This window comes from Dendropsophus ebraccatus, chromosome 2, assembly GCF_027789765.1.
Source record: "Dendropsophus ebraccatus isolate aDenEbr1 chromosome 2, aDenEbr1.pat, whole genome shotgun sequence".
Taxonomy (NCBI): Eukaryota; Metazoa; Chordata; class Amphibia; order Anura; family Hylidae; genus Dendropsophus; species Dendropsophus ebraccatus.
Window position 1 is genome coordinate 36,160,518 of NC_091455.1, and position 20,404 is coordinate 36,180,921.

The window sequence follows — 20,404 nt, forward strand, 5'->3', positions numbered from 1 at the left end:
AACTTTAGCTATTTCTTAAATGTTTGAATCTGCAGCACGCCAATTGAGGTTGGTTTTATTTTTCACCATTTTGTAAAGTAGTGTGCAACTCAGCTGGTGGCACAAATATACGCACTAGTGTTAATAAGATCTTTTCATAGTTACAGATAACCTGTGGCTTTCCAGCTGTCCGGAAACCCAAGGCTTGCAGGATAAGCTTGTAGTTCCTAAACAGCTGGACAGTTGAATACGTACATCTAATATACAGAAAGTTACAGAATATCCAGACATTTGTCTAGCCCACACCCATTTATAATGATTTCCCCTTTCATATGGAATAGCTTAATTTAAATAAAAAGAAAGGAGGCCCTATAAATGTCTGCTGTACAACTTCCTCATGTAACTCCCAGTGCAATATACAACCATGTATGAATGAAGTGTGTAAATCTAAAACTGCAGCTCAGGAGAAAAATTTCAGGGGAAATGACATTTAAATAACAGCAAAGCAAGGTTAATGTAATATGCACAAAATTGTTCCCCTTTGGGTCTCAGGGGTCTATGTAGAGTCCAGTATAGATAAACTCACTCAGCCTAAAGGCAGAAATGTGGGAAATGGAAAATGATGCATGTGTAATAACTCACACATTAGCCCTACAAGTTTCAGATCAGAGACCTGACGTACCCAGACAGAGGTGGCGGTTCACCAATAGTGGATAGGCAAAAAGTGTACCTGTTGTTTCAAGTGACTTTTTAATATAAGCTGCCCTGTGTGTGTACTTGAGGAGCAGCACTATATCTGGTCATTATGTATCTTATTGTTCTGAAGATTTCTGTTCTACTTTTATTACTTCTAATCGGATCAATGAGCTAGATACAAGTTGTAGCTGTTAAACTAAAGTTCTTCATATATACTTTTATTATTCATCTATGAAAACTTTTACATATATTTGGTAGCCCTCATACATAATGACTATTGGGGATCAATGCTGCATAGATTCTATTACATTGTATTAATAACTTACAATTTGCATGGCTGAACACAATAAACTGGTAAGATGCAGAAGTGATTGTTTTTTACAACTTAGAGAACATTTCAGAATGTCAAAACATATGTAGCTGCTGTGAAAAATATCAGCAAAGTATCAAAGTCACTCAGATCCTTACACTTTAAGGGGTTATTTTTAAGTTATTTTAACTGGACATGGCTGGGTACCGTACTAGAATATCTCCAGTGGCTCCATAAAGAATAACTAGAGCAGCGGATCAGGTGCCGACCTGCGGCTTCATTCAAATCAAAGGAGTGGGGGCATCCTTTTAGAGCTCCCCAGGGAGCCAGGAGGTCCGCTCCTCCGCAATCTCATACTTGTCCCCTATCCTATGGAGAGGGGACAGGTAAAAATTACTCCGACAAACCCTTCAAATACTTTTTCTGCTTCCAGTCCATCAACTACAAGACCTGACTGTTCACTTGCTGTGTAATATATCCCTCCCTCTTACAGGCACTATTGTCGCTGGATATAAACAGTAAAACATTGACTCCAAAGATAGCCATTAAAAGGGTTATCCAGCGAAAATCTTTTTCTTTCAAATCAACTGGTATCAGAAAGTTATATATATATTTGTAATTTACTTCTATTAAAAAATCTCAAGCCTTCCAGTACTTATTAGATGCTATTTGTCCTGCAGGAAATGTTCTATTTTAAGTCTGACACACTGCTCTCTGCTGACATCTCTGACCAAGACAGAAACTCTGTCTCGGTTTTCTATGAATCCCCATAGAAAACCTTTCCTGCTCAGGACAGTTCCTGTCTCGGCCAGAGATGTCAGCAGAGAGCACTTGTCTCAGACTGAAAATAAAACATTTCCTGCATGACATACAGCAGCTATAAAGTATGGGAATACGAGATTAATATAGATTTAATAGAGGTAAATTACAAAACCTATATAACTTTCTGACACCAGTTGATTTTAAAAGAAAAAGATTTTTGCTGGACAACCCCTTTAAAAAAAGTACCTAGGTAGTATACATCCATCAGCCACTGCACCAATACCCATAACGAGTGAAATGAATAACAGTACCTCATGACAATGGATCTATCAATGATTGGAAATATCTAGCAGCAAGTGTACAGACAATTCTTAAAGTTGATGTGTTGTCATATGAGGTAAAAATGGAGAAGCCTAATCTGGATAACTTTAATAAGGACAAAACTGGGTCAGTGCATCTTCAAAACGGCATGTGCATACATAGAAATGGCAATGCAATTTCACCTTCAATGATCAATAAGGTGTGTTTCCACAAACAAGGTGGGTAATCCTTGCAAACAAATCCACACAACAATCATTTCTATTTTGCAAAGCCTAAGGCCTTATTCACACGTCCTATAATCTACAGATCCATATTTCCGTATTCGAGTTAGTGCACATGTCTTTTAGGCCATTCACACTTTCAGTAGATTACAAGATGCAAACCAATGCTGAAAAAAAGGACATGTCCTAGTGCGGACTTAGGTTTTTGTTTTTTTTTAAGGATCCTCTCATAGAAATCAATGGGAACCACTTTTTTTTTTACAGATTGTAACCTGCTTGGCATCTGTACTTCCATATAAAAAATACGGATGAGTTATATTTGCCATGTTGAAAAAAAAAAAAAAACAGAAATATGGATGCACTACATATGCCCAATCTGTAGTTTTTAGTTGATTATACGGGTGGATAGCGGGAGGAATCTACAGACAAAATACTGAACGTGTGCATAAGGCCTTAGAGTAACCTTCACAAATTCGTACTTTGTTGGCAATTGTGGCCGGATTGCGGACCCATTAATTTCTATGGCCCCATTCAAACGCCAATAGGTGTCAAGCACGTGCTCTTCTGTATTATGCATTTGTTTATGAATGACTAATGGGCCTATTACACCGGTCGTTTAGAGGAGCAAACGAGCGCTCTCAGCTTTCGTTTGCTCCTCGTTCCCCGCCGCTATTCAACGCAGCTGCAGCGAGCGGGTGAGTGCGGGAGGGGGCTGCGGAGGGGCTGCCCGGGGGATCGCTGATCGTCCGGGCAGCCCATAGGATATAGCAGCGTCTGCTGCTGATGCTCCTATTCAACGGAGCGACGGCAGCAGATCGCTGCTATATCAGTCGCTTGTTTTTCAACAAGCATGAACGATGTCGGCTGATCGTTGCACTCTATTCCACGGGACGATTATCGTCCGTAGAGGCCGATATCAGCCGAATACAAACGATAATCGTTCCGTGGAATAGGGCCTTAAGACTTTCTAGATTTGTATATATTATCTGCAAAATACAGGAACTCATTAAAAAAAAAAAAAGTTATGATTGTTTCAAAATGATGTAAGTGTCCGGTGTATACAGTGGATAGTACCTATGAAAAGTGGTCCAAGAAAGGACGACTGAAACATAGAAACATAGAAGACTGTCGGCAGAAAAAGACCACTGGGTCCACCTAGTCTGCCCTTTTAGTATTTCCCTTCTTATCTTAGGATAGATATATGTTTATCCTAGGCATATTTAAATTCTGTTATTGTGGATTTACCAACCACGTTTGCTGGAAGTTTGTTCCAAGTATCTACTACTCTTTCAGAAAATAATATTTATGATCTTTCCCCCAACTAACCTCTCGCTGTGTCCTCTTGTTTTTGAGCTCAGTTTTTTACTAAAAAACACTTCCCTCCTGAACCTTATTTAGTCCTTAAACATACTTAAAGGTTTCAATCATGTTCCCCCTTTCTCTTCTTTCCTCCAGACTATACAGATTCAAATCCTTAAGTCTTTCCTGATATGGTTTATGTCTGACACCCTCCACCATTTTGTAGCGGCCAAAGAATCCAAGTTACACTGATACATGTAGGGAGTAAGTATCATCCCAACTGGTCTAATCCCACAGGAGAACCATTGTAGCACATACTCCTGCAGAGTATGCCGACTATGAAGGAAAGTTGTCATAACACACACAGCATCCTGCAGCTGAAAACCAGTCAAAATGTGCAGGTTTGCTTGTATACACAGTATATAAAATGGGCACATATGCATCAGAACTCGACCATGAAGCAAAGGAAAAAAGTAGCCTGGTCTGATGGATTATGCATGCTTTTACATGATGTGGTAGAGTGGATAACGGACAGTTGGGGACACAGTATTGGGAAGGTTGTTTTAATGTTATGGTTGATCTGTGTATACCTCTTATAAGTGTAGCGTATACAGGAATGGCAACTAGGTGGCAGTTAGTGGCTCAACAGAGTGTTTAAAAAAAATTGCTTTGTGAAAATTGACGGTCTAGATTAATTTACATTTTTGGACATTACTAATACTTCCTTTCAAAGCACTGCGGGCAGAAATCATGCGTCTGAGATTGTGCATTACACTGCTGTAAGGTTTAATGGTCCCATTAATCTTGTGCAGACAGATTGTTCGGTTTCAAACAGCACCCCTACAACAGGAAATTCTTAAAGCTGCAGAAAGAGCTGGCACAAAACGGATTAGAAAACTGTGAAAATGGGAATACTCAGCAGACATTATTCAGGTCTAGTTGAAGACAGACAGTTACATCAAAGCGTGCGTCTGAAGACGGCTTGAAATCAGCTACAGATTTACCAAGTTATAGCAAGGGCAATGAGTAATTCCCTGTCACCTGTTCCCCTGTCAGAAGGATTTTACATCAGACCATTCTGCACAGCCTATTATTTACCAGCTCAGTACCATATAAAGGTAAATCTGTGACAAATCACCCAGGATACATTTCATTCAACCAGTGTTTTAACAATCGCCTTTATAGAACAGCATATTTGGAGCTGTGCATTTACATTGTGACAAACCTTTTTACAGTACATTGGCTCAGTAGCACTCAGGGTCCTTTTTACATGCCGCAATTTGATGGGCCCAGGGGCCGCAAACTAGCGCTGATCGGTGAGATTGGAGCTCATTTGCAGTGCCTCTATATAGCACGACAAATCGAAGGGCCTGGGCTGTGTTCACACAGATCCTTTTATCACGTGCACAACCCGGAAAACTGAAAACACAGATATGCATATAGAAAAAAATAATAATAATAAAAAAAATTATATATATACTGTCAGTTTTACATCATCGCTGCTTGTGATCCAGCATGTCTCCTCCAGTCCGGCCACCTGCTAAATATTCAGGCCCCGCCTACTCCAGGATGATTTACAGCCAAAGGAGGAGAAGATACAAGCAGCACCCATGTAAGTTTAGACGCAGCACACATGTAAGTTTAGACTGCTGCTTGTGATATTTAATAAACATATCAATGTTAATACAGGACGATGTGTGGCCAGCAACAATAAATTTTAAAGGGAAATTGTCAGCCGTAATTCAGAATCCAAACTGCTGGCACTGTGAGACAACTGTTAGGTCAAGGAAACATGTGGTGTCTCCTTGACCTAACAGCTATCTAACAGTGTCAGCAGTTTGGGACGTGAAATACAGCTGACAGATACCCTTTTAAGCTTGCTTTAAAGACCCGATCAGCCAAGGATGGGCATTTTCCCTGTTTTCAGCTGATCAGTGTTACTTTTACATGGACAGATTATCAGCCGCAGGAGTGTTTCTAGCAACACTGATTGCCGATAATAGGCCTGTGTAAAAGGCCCCTTAGTCCCCATTGCAAAGACGGGGTCCTAGGGTCAAAGTACGTACATGATCTGCACATGGTTTGTATTCTCTCCCTGTGTTTGTGTGGGTTTTGTCCAGATACTCCAGTTTCCTCCCACACTCCAAAACATACAGATAGGGAACAACAACCAATCTGACGGATGATAAGCTCTGCAGTGATGTGGAATATGATGGAGCTATATAAAGAAATAATAATATCCCCAGGCGAAAACCTTCCTGTTGGAAAACATTATGTTGCTACATACAAACTGAAGATTCTGCTGATAGACTAGATTAGGGGGAAAAAAAAATATTATTAATATATATATATATATATATATATATATATATATATATATATATATATATACATATACACACACATACCCCCACACACATTAGATATTCATTGGCTCAACCCATGATTTTCCAGGGTTAGCTGACCAATGAATGTGCATGGTGGCTTCCTGACGACTTCAGGGCAAAAAAGAATTGAAGATGTTGGATTTGTGTCCATTCTGAACACATGCATTCTTGCCTAGGCTTGGCAGGCCAATGTATAGATCCAGAGAAAAAGAAGTTGGCTGAACAAGCATTCATCCAACAGCTATCTCATATGTATGGCCAGTTTTAGTGTGAATACACTACAGCTGGCAGGGATCTGACCAGAATAGACGGCCCAATACAGTGACTTGCCAAGTACTATGTCACTTTTGGCTTAGTAGTTGGGACTGTTGCTTTGCATTGCTGGACTCCAGAGTTCTAAACCGACCAAGAACAACATCTGTATGAAATTTGTATGTTCTCCCAATGTTTTCATGGATTTCCTTCGGGTACTCCGGTTTCCTCTCAACACTCTAAAAACATTGATAGGTTAACAAGCCTTCAATGAAATTAGTCTCTATGTGGGACAAGGATTACAAGCTCAGTGGGGATGGTGACAACCTTTGGGCACCACTGCTGAATAAGCATCAGACATATCTTTATGGAAGAGAGAGGGCGCTAATGCACAGGTGGTAGGAAGCACTGTTCATCGCATACAGTTTCTACTTCTTCTTAAGAAACCGATCCTTCTCTTTCTTTAAAAGTTATGGAAGATTTTCAACCAAATATTTTCCTGGTTAATGGTTACAAGGTCCTACAAAAGGGCAAATATTTCACCAACTGGGGAGACATGACTGGTAGATTAGCAAGAGTCCACACCATGGGTAGGTTTCGTCCATCTTCCTGATCACATTGTGTGTAGGTGAATTAAACAGTCGGAGTATAGATGGACGGTAGACTTCAAGCTAAGGTACTAAGGCAGCAAGCATGATTCGTGGTTGCACTAAGCAACTATTGAGGTGTGAAGAGATCAATGGTAAGTGGTAGGCATGCAAAGGTCAGAGGGTAAAAGATAAAACAATGTGCTTAAATATTATTATGACATACATATTAGCAGAGTCTGTAACCTAAAGGAACTTATTATTTAGGCAAGAAGTGATGGGAATTATTGTCATTAAAAAAAAAAACTTGACAACTGACAGACATCAAATTTTTGGATTGGTCAGGGTTTTGGTGCTGATCTCACACCCTAACCACTCAAAATATTCAACATGTTTCCATGACATAGGCCTGCAGCCAGAGCAGCATCACTGAGGTACACAGTGGCAGCTGGAATCACAGCATCAGGCATCTCAACAGTAAAAGCAAAGCTGCAAGCCCTATGAAAATAGGGTATGAGATAGATCAACAAAAAAACTGTAAAATGAATATGCATACTATAAGGGGTATTCCCGTCTCAACTGACAGTCTAACTTGTTGGAGTAAAGTTAAATATTTTTGCAAACACACCCATTTAGCAAAGTTGCCTCCTATAGATATGCTACTCCTGTGCTACTCTTGTTAACAGCTCATAGTCTAGGTTACCAATCACCTCTCTGCTCTAAAAGCGACGATCAGCGTGCGACACACACGCTATATAGTATATATACACTAAGTGGGGCATTTACGAAAAGTTACGGATGGGGCATACACCATAGATAAGGCGCAGATTTTCCCCTTCTCCCAGGAGTATGCATGCCGTACCCCCCGTTTGTTAGATAGGCGGGCAGGGTGGGTTCGGGGGTGGCAGCAAGGCAGGAAGGAGGCAGGGCCACCTCCTGCACCTCGTTCGTAAGCTTAAGTCATGATCAGCATCTACACCTGCTGGGAGATTTGGTACGCTGGGCACACGGTCGGCCACACAGCGGTCCAGATTCATTAAGAGGAGTGCACCTCTTAGTGAATTCGTCAGGGAAAAAGGGGCCTAATAAATGTCCCCCTATACCTCTATAAATCTACACTATGGTGGTAATATACAAAGTACATAAGCATACCTATTTCTGTGACAGGTAGGCTAGCGGTCTGTTGAAATCCCATATGCATTTTTTTTTTAATCCAAATTATTTTTATTAAAAGATATGCATTTTTTTTTATTAACAAACAAAAACTCCCCAGAGGGCATACCCTCCGACCCCTACCCTCCCCCCACTCCCCAGTCCTGTCAGTTCCAGAGTCCTCATGAACATATGTAGAATTCTGCAGTCCACAAATCTTGACATCATTCCACCACATGAATTTTCCGGAAATGAAATATATACTCAGAAAACCATTAAATACAAAGCACAAATAAGGAGCCTGGCTAAGCCAAGCCCTGCACACCTCCCGCCAACCAGCGGGGACAAGATACAGGCAATGATAAGATAGATCTTCCCTCCTACCCGTACATCCCACATCCCAACCTATGTGCGAGAACCTGGAGACACTAGTTCAGGGATAGCCAACCATTTTCCCCAGAGTTTCTCAAATTTCTTGGGTGCTTTTCGTTGCTCATACGCATACCTTTCTACCCATATGTATTTTAATCCAAGTGCATTAACTCAATGTGTTAGGATGCTAATCTATCCCATATCACTATATGTATGGCTACTTCAGGTAGCAGAGTTGCTTTGAAAGCTTTGATATACATGGATAAGTGGAAGCAAGTATTAGATAAGGGCCAATTGTCCCACACTAATCTGCACATTTTACTTACTGTACACACATCCGCATATACTGTGCACACCACCCTTCTGTTCCATGCCCATCCGCACTTTGATGTGCACTACTGGTGAGCTATTGGAGTTAAAAGGCTTGACCATGAATGCACCAAAAAGTTACACAAACTTCCAGAGATCTGCAGCCCCAGTCATTAAGGGCTTATCTGTCCCATGTAAAGGATGTTAGTATGCACGTAAATATTTTAGCATCGTCCATCTTCAGTGATAAGGATTAATGAAAGCTTTTGTACAGTGTGACCCTTTAAATAAACAAGGAAGTGACAGGAGATAAGCCCAGGAGTGTGAGATTTTCTGGGCCGCATTGCAATGTAGTGAAAGAAAACAACCAAGTAACGCCTTCCCCGCAGCTTCTTGCATAACAAATAAATACACAAGGAAAATAGATAAAATATTCAAGACAATGACATCCTCACCTGGAAAGACCCATATACACATAGAAACAATTGTTGCCTGTCCAAAAGATTTTGACAAATGTTCTACCAAACCAACTGGAAAAAAAAGCAAATGAATAATTATTGTGCTGATGGTAATTTGATTATGTGTGTCGGAAAAGCAAATTGTTGTGCTATATTTTGCACCAATTTCTGGCATACGTTAGTCTGCAGGAGGTCACTTAGGGGGGCAAATGACCTCTAGTTCTCATGTTTAAGAGGGCCCCAGTGGATGGCCATCTACCGATGCATAAATTAGATGATTAGCGGATTCCACCTACTTTCTTTTAATGTGTATGAGCACTTTGAACTCCAACACTGCTTCTGGGCAGTGCAGTTACAGAGGCACCCATCTGACACCCCATGATTTTCATGCCCAGGTCCTAATAGTTAGAATTATACTCGCTGGGCAACTGTACTGCCTTGCGAGCAGTAGAATCTCTTCATACCCAGTGACTCATTAGATGGGTGTGTATGTATAATAGATGTAAGGTGATTGACAATATGGGGGGAAAATAGGATTGGGAGAGATGAGCGAACCTGGAGCATGCTCGAGTCCATCCGAACCCGAACTTCGGCATTTGATTAGCGGTGGCTGCTGAACTTGGATAAAGCCCTAAGGCTATGTGGAAAACATGGATATAGTCATTGGCTGTATCCATGTTTTCCAGACAACCTTAGAGCTTTATAAAAGTTCAGCAGCCACCGCTAATCAAATGCCGATCGTTCAGGTTCGGATGGACTCGAACCTGAACCCGGTTTGCTCATCTCTATTGGGCATGTTTTAGGCGAAACATGAACATTAAGACCTGCCAAAAGTTTATGCGTATAGACAGGTCTGAAGAGATAGCTGTTGTTTGGCCAAGAACATGTGAGTGCATGGTCACTCTAACATTACACTGTTACTTTAAAGCGAATCTGTATTGTCCAACACCACCTCAAACCTCAGGTACTGTTGGGTTGTTCTTCTCAATTCATGCCTGGCCCTGGGCTTCCCTTGTCTCCTTGAGCTGGTTTTCTGGTAAAAAAACAAACAAACCTTTTTATTCCAGTGGTGCGATGTCAAAGAGGCGAGGATTAGGGCACTCATGCCCTAGGAAGCACACCCCTGTGCTGGACTTTCATCAATGGCACGAATGCTCTAGCGCTTACACCTTCTCTTGCACTTAAAATTGACCATTCAATGTGGGCCTCAGTAACTGTTACAAGCCACATGTCTAGGGGCCACCCAGCATTTATTGGTATCGCAAGCCACATGTGAAGGCACTAGACATGAGCACAACTCAGGCATTCTTGAGTCTGATCATTAGGCATTTGAATATTGGTGGCTTAAAAAGCTGGATGTATATAGCTGTGTCCATGTTTTTTAGGACTCTCTGGAGCTGCACCCACCTTCTTTAGTCACCGATATTCAAATGCAGAACAATGAGACTGTTGAATGTTCAACTTACACTTATCTCTACAAAGCAAATTTCAAAGAAAGCCAACAAAAATAAACTATTTACAGGGCTTCTTAATCTTCTTTCACTGATGACTGATCGGCCAGAAAATAGTATTTGTGGGCTTCACCAATGGTCATAGTCTACACCAAACAGTTTTGTTGCTAAACTAGAGATCAACATAAGCATAAAAAGGCCGGTATAGCATACATGGACTATTTTACTGTTTGATAGTTATGTCTCAAAAAAATGAGCCACCTCCAGAGGTATCCAGCCAGAGGTATCCGGTTCCCTTTTGGCCAATAAAAAAAAAAAGGAAAAACAGCATTCATGAGTATGGAGAGGATGGGAGGAAGCAGAAACTCTATGGCCACCTTAACACTGACAGGAACAATCATGTTAGAACTTATAACTCATAATTGCACAATGAATGCAAGCAAAGGATAAAAATAAAATCACAAAACAATAAAACTGCCACCAAACTGTAAAACGCCATGAAGTAAATAAACAAAAAGTAGTGGAAGAGAACCAGAACCTTTGAATGCATGAGTTGAAGCATTTTCTCACGAGCCTGTTTACTAGAATGTCACGTTTCCAACGCATTGCTTATTAATATAAAATAAGGAACCCAGAGCCGCAGCGTTACAACTACTTAGTGTGGAATGTGTGCGCAGGACACCACAGCACAATCGCTGCACTCGCATTGTGATTTATGTCAGAAATAAAGTTGGGATTTTCACTGTTAACTCAAAACATACCACCTGAGGGATTCCATAACAGTTCATAAAATGTCTTTCTTTTTTCATAATAAAGAAAAAAAACTAGGGAAAAAAACAAGCTACATCAGCCTATGTAAAAAAAAAATAAAAAATAAATCTGAAAAAGAGAGAGAAAAAAGAAAACATGTGTAGCATCATACGTGTACTGTGAGCGGGAGGGAAGGATGTACAGTCCAAAACTGCAAATAAAGCAGGTGGTATAATTTCGAGGAGTGACTCAGAGTTTAATGGCATTACCAGGTTATTCTAGCAAACTAATTCTTGCTAACTGCATGACTTCAATGAAGCTCTCAGCGCTCACGCTGACTTCGATTTAGTTCAAGTGCTATTTGATGCATTTCATCTGGAGTTTTATTCACTTCAAGCTACACTTCATTTAGGCGGGCTGCTGCTCTGCTCATTTATTTTTCTACTTTATTACTCATGCGTTGCTATTGTTGAGTTTACATAACAGACTAGTGTGGGGCGCTGTTTAGGTTTACAGTGGAGGTGTGAGTGCTGCTGACAGACACAGAACACGGTGAGGAGACAGATACGAGGAGAAGAAGTGTCAAATGTTCCTCACGTCAGCCTGCTCAAATTAAAGTCAGATTATCTTCTTTCCAGGTACTGGTGGGAGAGGAGGATGATCATCTAATGCATACTGTTATATATACCTATTATTTTACGTATGATCAATTATTAGTCCGAGAGGTACAGGGGTTAGAGTTAGATTTTCTGAGTTAACAAGTGCAGGTCTATTACACTTCTTTCATCACGTCTTAGTAAGCAAAGACCAAAAAAACATCACAGAGAGAAGCAGCTGTGGTCGAAAGTCAAAGCTTGGCACAAGAGATAGAAGAGCTACGTAGAAAAAAAACTAAATTACAGACTCTCAAATTACTGTAGAGCTGAATGCAAATTGATGGGCATCAATATCATTAAAAACTGGGAGGCTGACTCTGAAAATAAGTTCTGCTTTTTGGGTACATATTGATGACCAAGGAGACAGTCCCAGACACACATATCTAACTAAGGGCTCAGCCACAATAGCATTTTTCTTTGTTTCTAACGGATCCGTCCATATTAATTAAACGGATGAGCAGAAACTGATGAGCAGACTGATGCAAACTGATTGCTAAATTTTAATTTTTTTTAATGGTCAGTTTGTATTTTGGCTTAAAAAAACTGACTTTTGTACATCAGCTTGCAACCATTTGCATCAGTCGGCATCCGTTTTTCTATCAGTTTATTTTTCTGCTTTGGTTCCTTGCTGCTTCTGCGCATGCTCAGTGCAAAAACGGATGAAAACAAACGGATGTGAATGGAAATACCTTCCGTTTTAGATCCGTCCTCATTGACTACAATGTAAAAAAAAAAACGGAAGTGTACTTTCCGTTTGTGATCCGTTTTTTTAAACGGAAAGAAAAATACTGCTAACACTATTTTTTCCTCCGTTCAAAAAAAAACAGATCTTGAACAGATTGCATGCAAACAGAGCACAATTAGGGCACACTAAAATATCATGGGAATCTATGGGGATTTTAACGGATTCCGACAGTTTCCGTTTTGCTTACTCCAAAACGGAAAAGGTAGACAGAATGGTGCCAGATGGTCAAACGCTGATGTGAACGTAGCCTAATCAACTAAGGTCAAAAATGCATTTTACAGGTGTACAACAACAATACTTCCCCTTCCACTTTTTTATTCATATTTTAAAACTATGTAGCACATGTGACTTTCTGATAACATTACATTCCTTTTCAGAGAAGTGAGGTGATTAAAAAACTGCAATTGTTGCTGCATCCAGACTGCCAATAATGTAGTGAAGTTTGCCCAGGAGGACACTTTATCAAATTTTGTATTTAACTCTCCATGACATCCTATCAATACATCTGAATTTCTTGCTAATCAGATTAGCTTGCTACCTTGTTCCAAGCATATGTGAACCAGGTAGCATTAAGTGTTAACTAAGAAAAAAAACAACTCTTAATCCAATTTTACAACAACACTCTCAAAAGGTGTCTGATGTCGGTGCTGAGATGACCAGGCCATACTTCAATCATGGTCCAAGCTGGATACCAAATGTATTAACACTTTAAACAGCAGGATAAAAAAAAGTCAGAGTGTGTAACAGTATGCTAAGAGAGTAGATCAACTCTGCAGGGAGTCTCGTTGACCTTTTTTTCATAGAGGTCTTCTAATATGCTTTACTTATTGTCACAGTCTGCATGGTAATTTAAATTAAGTGTGCTGTAAAGTTTAGAAAGGAAAAACTTAATTCTCCTTCTTGGGAATTCAGAGTTTATGGAAGGGTGTGCCAATGACAACTTCCATTAATGTACTAGAAAAGAATCTAGCTACAGATGTGGTGTGTCCCTAGGTTCCTATATGCATATGTGGCGGCACTGCCAGGGGATTTTCAACTTTTGGAATAGCATCTCCTCCTGTATAAGTGGAATTATTGATGTTCCTCTCCCATACACCCCTGAGATCTGTCTTCTTCAGCTCTTACCCCCTGACCTCCCTGTAGCGACTCAGTGGATGGTCAGACCATTGCTAGCTGCAGCCATCTCACTGCAGCCTCCTGGAAGTTGGTGACACCCCCACAAGAGGAACTCTGGACCCAGAAGGTTGACCAGCTTTTTCACCTAGAGGACCTGGCTTTCTGGGAATAGAGAAGTCATAACAACTTCACAAAAAAGGGTCTCCTTGGGCTAAATTCAGACAGTTTATCCAGAAACTTCCCCCAGGTTAACTTACTTTCTTTCTGAATATCCTTTGTGCAATATCCCAGACTTAATTCTGCCAGAAATATTAATGACTGTCTGATACTCCATCCCTAAACCCAAAACACTCAAGATAGAAAATACAAAAAAAAAACAACCGTATTTTCCAACGTATATAAAGGCCCCTTGATTTTAAGGTAGATTTTCAGGGGTTCGTCTTATACATCAGAAAATTTTAACCCCTGCCTGACCAAACATTGCGTACCACTGATCAATGCGATAAGGATAACTTATGATGTTGAGAGCACCCCTTTAAATTAGTAACAGAACCATTTTTGCATTTAGGGGATGTCACATTACAACACCATAGGTTAGAATACCAAACATTAGCAATATGCACAATTGTTGTATAAAACAAAGACTATAACGACCATATGAAAAAAAATAAAATAAATAAATTATATATATATATATATATATATATATATATATATATATTATATATTTTTTTTTTCCCATATGGTCGTCATATAAAACAAAGACTATGACGACCATATGAAAAAAAAAATGTATATATATATATAATATATATATATATTTTTTTCCATATGGTCGTCATAAAACAAAGACTATGACGACCATATGAAAAAAAAAATGTATATATATATATATATATATATAATATATATATATATTTTTTTTTCATATGGTCGTCATAGTCTTTGTTTTATACAACAATTGTGCATATTGCTAATGTTTGGTATTCTAACCTATGGTGTTGTAATGTGACATCCCCTAAATGCAAAAATGGTTCTGTTACTAATTTAAAGGGGTGCTCTCAACATCATAAGTTATCCTTATCGCATTGATCAGTGGTCCGCAATGTTTGGTCAGGCAGGGGTTAAAATTTTCTGATGTATAAGACGAACCCCTGAAAATCTACAGCATATAAAATAAAAGGTAGGCTGGAGAAAAGCCAGATGGCTATCATATCCTTTTTATTTCTATGGTTCTGGTTCAAAGTTCACGTCTGTGTTTAAACACTTGCATGTTACATTGAAACTGAAGCACTGAGTGTTTTCTTGCCAATATATATATAAAAGCTGTGGCGGAAACCAGAACCCCAATATTATCTGTTGTTCCTCTTTTATCTAGAAAGAAGGCATAGACATCCTGGGTAGCTGTATGAAAGCCAACAACACAGGGGGTCTAGGAATAGAGAAAAGCAGCTTGTTTGGCCAATCATAGATTCATGAAGACAGCGATAGGATTCAACACCTACAGACAGTGCTCCGCTCTGACAAATTTCTCACTTGCTAAACCTGGACCTACTGATGTCTGAAGATCATGTCTGGTATTTCTCCGAATAACTAGAAGGGATTCATCAGCTACCGCAGTGTCCCACTATCTTTGTCATGTTTATGTAGCTAAATTAAGTGCAAGCCCAAATGTCACTACATTCAATCAAAGGTGATATGGAACCCCTGTTCTTGGGGTCTTAAGGGAACCCAATGAGCAGACCCACTACAATCCCCTACCCTGATTAGAAAAAAACCTTTAAGGTTACTTTCACATAGCATAGATATGCTGCAAACATTTTGCAACATTCTGCGTGTAACTGCATGGTGGAAAATTCCATACCACAGTGGCTTTACCACAAATCTTGACCACCTCTTTGATGGCGGAGATTTCTTTAGAACTCACTAACAATGTTGGTACTGGAGTTTCCTTACACAAATCTACTGTGGATTATCGGCAGCACACCCGATCAATGTGAAAGTACCCAAATAGTACTGCACCAACAACATCTGTGACGAAACCTTCAGTAAAATGATGTAAAAAACAGAAGTGTTGTCCAGCATCTCGAAGAAGAATGCTAACATGACAGCCATATTTACTAAAATTGCAAAGATGACTTTTAGAAGACTTACCAATACTGAGGAAGCCTAAGTAGTTTTCCATACAAGGCCGTGCTAAATGCAGGGATCACTGGGACAGGGGGGGCGCATGCTCCTTTGTTGTCCAGGTAAGTGAGACCAGCCTGGAACCCAAACACCTAGAATAAAGAATGATAAGAACATTTTGTTATGTGTAACCTAAAAAACAAAAAACATATTAAAGCGACTCTGTACTCACAATCTGACCTCCCCAAACCACTAGTTCCATCAGATAGCTGCTTTTAATCCAAGATCTTTCCTGGGGTTTGTTTGGCAGGTGATGCAGTTATTGCCCAAAAAAACAACTTTTAAACTTGCAGCCCTGTGTCAAATTGGCGTGGCCTAAAGGGAAGGCATGGGCCCTAGGATTGCACCGCCCCTCCGTCCCTCTTCAATATTTTTCCTATTCATCACCTGTCAGAACACTGCACAGGTGCCTTAACGATCCAGCTCATGTGCAGTGTTCACACAGGTGAGTAATAGGAGAAAATGTTCCGGGGGCATTCCTAATAATGAGAAGGGCGGGGAGGAAGGAAAGAGGGGTGTCGCAATCCTAGATTGTGGGTACAGAGTTGCTTTAAGAAAGAACCCCTAAGGGGACAAGAGGGGTTTGTGTAGTCCCAAGGCACCCCAGCTTATGCGCCCATTACGCGTTGTGAATTTATACTAGCACATAAAAGAAACAGTAGTGAAAAACTCCTGTCTGTATTAGTAGTGACTATTATAACAGAGGAATTGTTGTTTTTACAGATCTGTAATGTAATTCTCCAGAGCAGAAGAAATGGCGAACACCAAACAGATCTGTCATTGCAGACCCAGTTCCAGACAAGGGACAGAACTGATATCTAACAGCAGCACTGGCTGACAAACAGGAGGGAAAGTAGGGGACTCAGAGTGAGGCTACTGTGAAGGGACACCCTATTTACCAAGATGGGTGCAATAGGGTAAGCCTGGAAGGACAAAAATAAAAGCAGTCATGTGACTTGCCAAGAAGTCCCATTCAGTGGTTGGTGGTCTTTAAAAACAAAAACAATTTTAGTTTTGCATGTCCCATTTATGGTCTCCATACCAGGTTGGAATATATATTGATAGTATGCACATTTACGAACTGTGGATATACACTGAACTGCATATATACAGTATTACCAAACATGCAGGTGATTACTTGTTCTGTACGTATTTATAGTCTTAATATGATAGCCAACAGACATTGATTTTACCATTCTCACCATTCTGTTATTTACTTTGGACACATATGTGACACAGAAATCCTCAATAAGACCAAGCAGAGAGCCAATTACAGGTTTCTGAGGTTCAAGTAAACCTTGTTCAATCATGTATTGCCCAAATGGTTAAGCTGCCAAATAGATGCATGTAATACTAGATATTCCCACTTGTGGCCACTGCAGGAATAATGGGCAGCTTATGGTAACGTCTCTGAGTAAATCAAATGCTGTCAAAAGCATTCAGGTGTATTCAGTCTGCTCACATATTACACTGACGGCCATATTGTTAAAGGAGAAGTCCGGCAAAATTTTTTATTAAAGTATTGTATTGACCCCCAAAAGTTATACATATCCCCAATATACACTTATTATGGGAATTGCACATAAAGGGGGAAATTTATTAAAGGGTGTAAAATTTAGACTGGTGAAAACCAGCCCCAGCAACCAATACCAGCTGCTCTTTCATTTCACCAGAGCTGGAAGCTGAGCAGTGATTGGTTGCTGCAACCAGTTTGCACAAGTCTAAATTTTACACCCTTTGATAAATCTCCCCCAAAGTGCTTTTTTCCTGCACTTACTACTGCATCAAGGCTTCACTTCCTGGATAACATGGTGATGTCACTTCCTGGATAACATGGTGATGTCACGACCTGACTCCAAGAGCTGTGTGGGCTGTGGCTGCTGGAGAGGATGATAATAGGGGGAAACAGAGGGACACCGGGCACTGGAGGGACACTGAGCATCCCTCTGCCATCATCCTCTCCAGCAGCCACAGCCCGCACAGCTCTGAAAATCGGGTTGTGACATCACCATGTTATCCTGGAAGTATCATCACCATTTTATCCAGGAAGTGAGGCCTTGATGTAGTAGTAAGTGCAGGGAAAAAACACTTTATGTGCATTTCCCATAATAAGTATATATTGGTGATTTGTATAACTTTTGGGGGGCATAACAATACTTTAATAAAAATTTTCACCGGACTTCTCCTTTAAATGGCTGCATGTAATACTACATATCGCCACTATTAGTCACTGCATGAGAAACAAGCAGCCGACAATGACAACCTTCAGTAAATCAAAAGAGGCTGTCAGTACAGAGACATCTTCTGTGTTATTACATTTTCATTAAGCTGTAATATTTGCAGCAAATGGTGAAAAAAACAAAATATTTGCAGCAAGGTATGTTAATGTGTCATTACCTACAAATGTTCATCGTATAAAGCAGCTTCTTATAGTAAAAGACATTTTAAGTGCATTTATATTCCAGCAAACAAATTCTCCAAACAATGAAACAATTTGAAGCTCAATGTATATGGTGGCGCCCGCTCTTCACCCTCCCATCCCACAATAACTGTTGATGATTTATCACATGTCAGGAATCAGACTAGTCTATTGTACAATATTCCTTCAAACATCTGTCCCAGAACGACCTGTTGGGATCCATAATTGGTTCCATGTCCTTGTACACATGAGCAATTCTCTTTCTTTATGATGACTATATTCCAGCGCTTTGATGTTTTAACTAGGTACCTCAATGATCTGTGTATGTATTTCTTTGTTAGTCTTTACAGGTCACAGAAAAGTTGTCTTTTGGGTCTATGATAGGAAGGCTGAATAGGCTGTGAAAACGTCACAATTCACCGTTACTGGTAGACATAGAAATCTTTGTCCTTTAGGTTTTATGTATGACATCTCCTAGAGATTACCAGCCATACGATTCCCAGATTAAAGGGAAAGTCTCCGATTAGAGATGAACACAACACACAATACTGTTGGCTGAAGTAGTTAGATGCAGCAGCCCTAGGGACACCTGGAAAACATGGATACAGCCATAGGCCTTTGACTCCCTAAGGGTAGGTTCACACTCAGGAATAGGTGAGGAATTAGGCGAGGAATTAAAGAGGATCACGCTCCTGTAAAATATGTTTTTTCTGCTGCTGATCCGCTTTCTGCCCTATGGTCCCGTTCACACAGATCAAGAGCGGCGGAATGCCGCCAGCCTACGTGTCACAATGACAGTCTATGGGAGGCTCGCGCGCTGCCATAGAGTGTCATTATGACACGGAGGCTGGCGGCATTCCGCCGCTCTTGATCTGTGTGAACAGGGCCAAAGAATTGACATGTCAATTCTTTGGGCGGATTCTGCTAGAGGAATCCTATATAAGTCAGTGGGAGCTTAAATTCTGCTTGCATTATGCTTGAATTCCTCTTGCATTTTGCTCAAATTCTGCTCCTATTCTCCTCCTATTGGTCCCGTTCAGCAAAAACATCGGAATTCCGCCGCGGGATCCCGCCGTGCTCGGTGTGCTGCTTTGAGTGAAGGAGAGGTTGCGCGCATGACATGTCATTTCATTGAGCGGACAGCGGTGGTAGTGGAGAAGCGCTTGCCCTCTCCTTCACTCAAAGCAGAACACTGCGCACGGCGGGATCCCGCGGCGGAGAGATCGCCGCGGAATTTCGATGTTCTTGCTCAGTGGGAACGGGGTTATTCTGTCAGAACTGAATAGACGAGGAATTTCAAGTAGAAAACTTTTCTCTACAATTGCTCGAGAATTCCTCAGTGTGAACCTACCCTAAGGGTGCCTTCACATGTACCGGATTCACAGTGGATTTCACGCTAAGAATTTTCATTCTACTGCGGCCATGTGACCCGGCCCCTTTAACCCCCCGCCGACGGCCGCTCCGGTCCAGAGCATACATTACCTGCTCGGCGCCGCCAAGCAGGTAATGTATGCTCCGGGCCAGGGGTTAAAGGGGCCGGGTCACATATCTGCAGCTGAATGAAAATTCCGCTGCGGGTATGTGACTTCATAGAAATTTGTTGGATGCAACTCGCAGAGTGAAATCTGCTGCGGATCCGGTACGTGTGAAGCTACCCTAAGGTTGCATCCAACTTCTTCAGCAACCGGTACTCAAATGTTGCACATTCGGGTTTGGACGAGGAGTCCCTTCTCTGCACCAAAAAAAGAGAGCCACTCTGCAAGCTATAGTGAACGAGGGTGCCCATTAGTCTGGGATGTCATGCTGTACTGACTTGTTCAGCTTTTTCCACTAGCAAAATCAGATGTTTTCTGGGGGTCGATTAGCTGATCAACAGGATGATCAGACGAAGACCATATATTTAAAAGGAGTTCTCTCTAATAAGACAATAGGGGCTTTGGTGTAAAATTGTTGCAAATTTTTTAAAGAGAATTTT

The 20,404-nt window shown here is 40.7% G+C and overlaps 1 protein-coding gene across 8 annotated transcripts in view; it reads right to left on the bottom strand.

Annotated features, from left to right (window-relative positions):
- The window catches only part of VPS13B (vacuolar protein sorting 13 homolog B), a 729,531-nt gene that overhangs the window by 582,697 nt on the left and 126,430 nt on the right, over positions 1–20,404 (bottom strand). For all 8 annotated transcript variants that reach the window (XM_069957347.1, XM_069957346.1, XM_069957349.1 and 5 more), the window contains exon 16: positions 15,978–16,102. In XM_069957347.1, the coding sequence (XP_069813448.1) occupies positions 15,978–16,102 (125 nt within the window). The remainder of the gene's footprint in view (positions 1–15,977; positions 16,103–20,404) is intronic.